The sequence below is a fragment of the Daktulosphaira vitifoliae genome, unplaced genomic scaffold, assembly GCF_025091365.1.
Source record: "Daktulosphaira vitifoliae isolate Bord-2020 unplaced genomic scaffold, ASM2509136v1 Scaffold_4, whole genome shotgun sequence".
Classification (NCBI taxonomy): Eukaryota; Metazoa; Arthropoda; class Insecta; order Hemiptera; family Phylloxeridae; genus Daktulosphaira; species Daktulosphaira vitifoliae.
In genome coordinates this window covers 15168701-15172013 of record NW_026099575.1, presented here as the reverse complement: position 1 = coordinate 15172013, position 3313 = coordinate 15168701, and the positions used below count along the sequence as shown (strand labels likewise).

Genomic DNA, 3313 nt, shown 5'->3' with positions numbered 1-3313 from the left:
AAAATAGTATTTCCCATAAAAAAATTATATTGATCAATACACTTTTCAATAAGTTATAGCATTATAATGTTAAAAATGTAAAAAATAAAATTGAGAATTTTCACACAATAATAGCATTTGGTAGCCATTTTCACCTTGAAGATAAAATAAAGTCCGAAATTTTTTTTTTTGCATAATAAAGTAAATTAACTTAGCTTTGATTTATGATATATATAAAAGTGTCAGACTTTCCGGAACACTTTCAAAATTTAAGTTGAAAAAGTCAAATTTTTGTGAAAAAGTTGTCATTTTGAATCCCCCCCTGTAGGCAGGTAAAAAGTCAGATTTATAAAAAAAATATACCAAATGATAGGTAAAGACATCATGCATCTACAAAAAAAAGAATTATATTGATCCATACATCTTTCGAGAAGTTATAGCATTATAAAGTTAAAAATATAAAAAAGAATTTTTTTACAAAAATCGTATTTTTTTTATTAAGTTTAATGTCTGTTTTCACCATGAAGATAAAATAAAGTCCGAAATTTTTTTTTACCATTATAAAGTATATTACATTAGCTTTAATTTAAGATATATATAAAAGTGTCAGACCTTCCGGAACACTTTCAAAAGTTACGTTGAAAAAGTTCTACTTTCTATATGCATTTTTATGTTTTGAATCCCCCCTGTATTTAGGGAAATGGTCCGATTTAAAAAAACAGTATGTCGAATGAAAGATCTATATAAATACTACTTCTCATAAAAAAATTGTAATGATTCATACATTTTTCAAAAAGTTATAGCATAATAAAGTTAAAAATGGAAAATACAAAATCGAAAATTTTCACACAAAAATAGCATTCGGTAGCCATTTTCACCATGAAGATAAGATAAAGTCCGAAATTTTTTTTTACCATAATAAAGTATATTACATTAGCTTTAATTTCAGATATATATATAAGTGTTAGTATTTCTGAAACACTTACAAAAGTTAAGTTGAAAAAGTTCTACTTTCTATATGCATTTTTTAGATTTGAACCCACCTCGTATTTGTAATTTTTTGCGAAAAAGTTGAATCCCCTTCTGTGGGTAGGTAAAGGGTCTAATATATAAAAAAAATATAACAATTGAAAGGTAATGATATCATGCATCTTTACAAAAAAAATTATATTGATTTGATCAATTTTAAAAAAGTTATGGCAGTTTTAAGTAAAAAAAATTGAAATAATTTCGAAAATTAGTGATTTTTAAATTTGAAATTTTTTTGGAGACTCCCCCCATTTACGGCGAACGAACAAAATTTTTTCAAATTTTGAGGGTAAGGTCTTTAACTAGATACGATTTATGATCTTTTGACGTATCGCTGAAAGAAATCGGTTCGGGGAGAGCTGAAAAAAATTGGTAACAGAAAAAAAAAAAAAAAAAAAATCATAGTAAAATTAATTTCTTCTGTGCTTCGCATTGTAGCTAAAAAACTTATGAAACTAAGTTATTATCCACGTAAAAACCTTGGAATAATGGGATAGTAAATTTACAGAGACATATAAATATATCACTGGATATTGTATTTTTATATTATTCTACAAATAAAACGTAACTACAAAAGTTCCAAGCAAAATTAAAAAAATGAATTTTATAACTTACCGTTAAATCGAACTTTAGTTTCAGTGGTAACATTCATCAATTCGATTGCGTCATTTTTACTAATAAAACCGGAATTAATTTTCATAGTACTTCTTTTTTCCTTTACAGATTTATTATTATTTTTTCTTATTTCTTCTTTTTTACTTATAGCTCGCATACCAATGGTAATAAACTATAAAAAATGTCATTTTTACTTATAAAGTATAAATTTCACATAAGCAATATGTTCCAACTTATTAAGTTAATACTTGTATATATTGTTGATTTTTCTTTTTAGCATTCAATACAATATATTAATATAGCTTAAAAATTAGTAATAAAAAATAACAATTAAGCTAAAAAGAGAAAATTACATTTCGTTATTCAGGATTATCTACATGATTAAATTAAAAAATAAATATATACATTGTTGGTGTTACAATAAATGTAGTTAAATTAAAAAACCAGCTTCATGAATAACAGAAATAACTAGTGAAATTACAAGATACTCCATCTAAATTTAATACTTTTACATATTGTTGATTAATCAATATTTATTTTTTAATAGTTATATCTTTTTCAAATTACATTAAAAAATTTTCTTATTAAATATTTTACAGATGTTTTCATTCATTTTTAACTTTTCTTTTAATAATCTCTATGATAATTGATAATTGCTGTTTATTTGATGCAGAACTTCGTTTAACGACATTAGATGTTACATTATATATTATTGAAAAAAAAATACCACTAGTAGAATTAGCGTATGTCATCCTCACCATTATTTATGGTATTAAAAAATACTCAAAATAGTGGTTGATAATACTAGAAAAAATAAAATTTATCATATTTCTAGCATACTGTCATTAAATTTATTTTTATTTTATTCAATTAAATAAAATAATTATTTTATGAACATACGTTATTTAAGTAAAACCACATAGTTAGATTATTTTTTCTTCAGTTGAAAAGTAAAAATCTCAAGAGGACGTTATACTAAAATGAGAACGGAATAACGCTCCAGAGATGGCGTCGTGCGCAGTATCGGCGGCGGCTGTTAACCACGCCCATATTCTATACCGTTTTTATACGAGCAGTTGTCGCTTTGAAACAACACATTCTATCTGTGAACGCTTTTTGTGCACGTCGCTTATACGTAAGCTTTTGCACGCTAATAGTTTAGAACTACAATAGACTTTTATTACCTATCTTCGCGCATTAAAGGAATAATTTCAGCCGAGTAACGTTTTTTCCTAATTTAAAGTCACACGAATGAACTATGCTCACATTAGTTCACCGAACCTGAACCATAGTATATTCACTTGTCTGTTCATGTACATTTTATACATACGCAATCTGATTGGGGTAAAGGGCCTACTGAGATATGTTACTGTATACATAGAATTATAACATTACTTCTAAATTTGTTCTTTTTTGATAACTATATATATAGTATCATTAAAATTTGTTTATTCCGATATGNTATAGTATCATTAAAATTTGTTTATTCCGATATGCTTTCTGTTATAAAGTAATCGGACGATTTAACTGGTGGAACTGCCAAATATATTTCATTTTTCTCTAGAAAAATAGGTTTACTAGGCAAACTACTATAGCTGTAAAATTTATAAAATATATCTTCGGTTCATACATATAGATCAGGGGCGGATAGGCTCACCGAGAAACCGGGATTTTCTCTGTGAACCCCTTC

At 26.0% G+C, this 3313-nt stretch overlaps 1 protein-coding gene across 2 annotated transcripts in view; it reads right to left on the bottom strand.

The window, feature by feature from the left end:
• Positions 1-3313, bottom strand: part of LOC126903834 (uncharacterized) — a 31370-nt gene that overhangs the window by 18937 nt on the left and 9120 nt on the right. Inside the window, exon 5 of one of the 2 annotated variants that reach the window (XM_050682338.1) lies at positions 1624-1795. The exons of the other annotated variant lie outside the window; for it this stretch is intronic. Within the exon in view, the coding sequence (XP_050538295.1) occupies positions 1624-1795 (172 nt within the window). The remainder of the gene's footprint in view (positions 1-1623; positions 1796-3313) is intronic. 2 annotated transcript variants of the gene reach the window in all.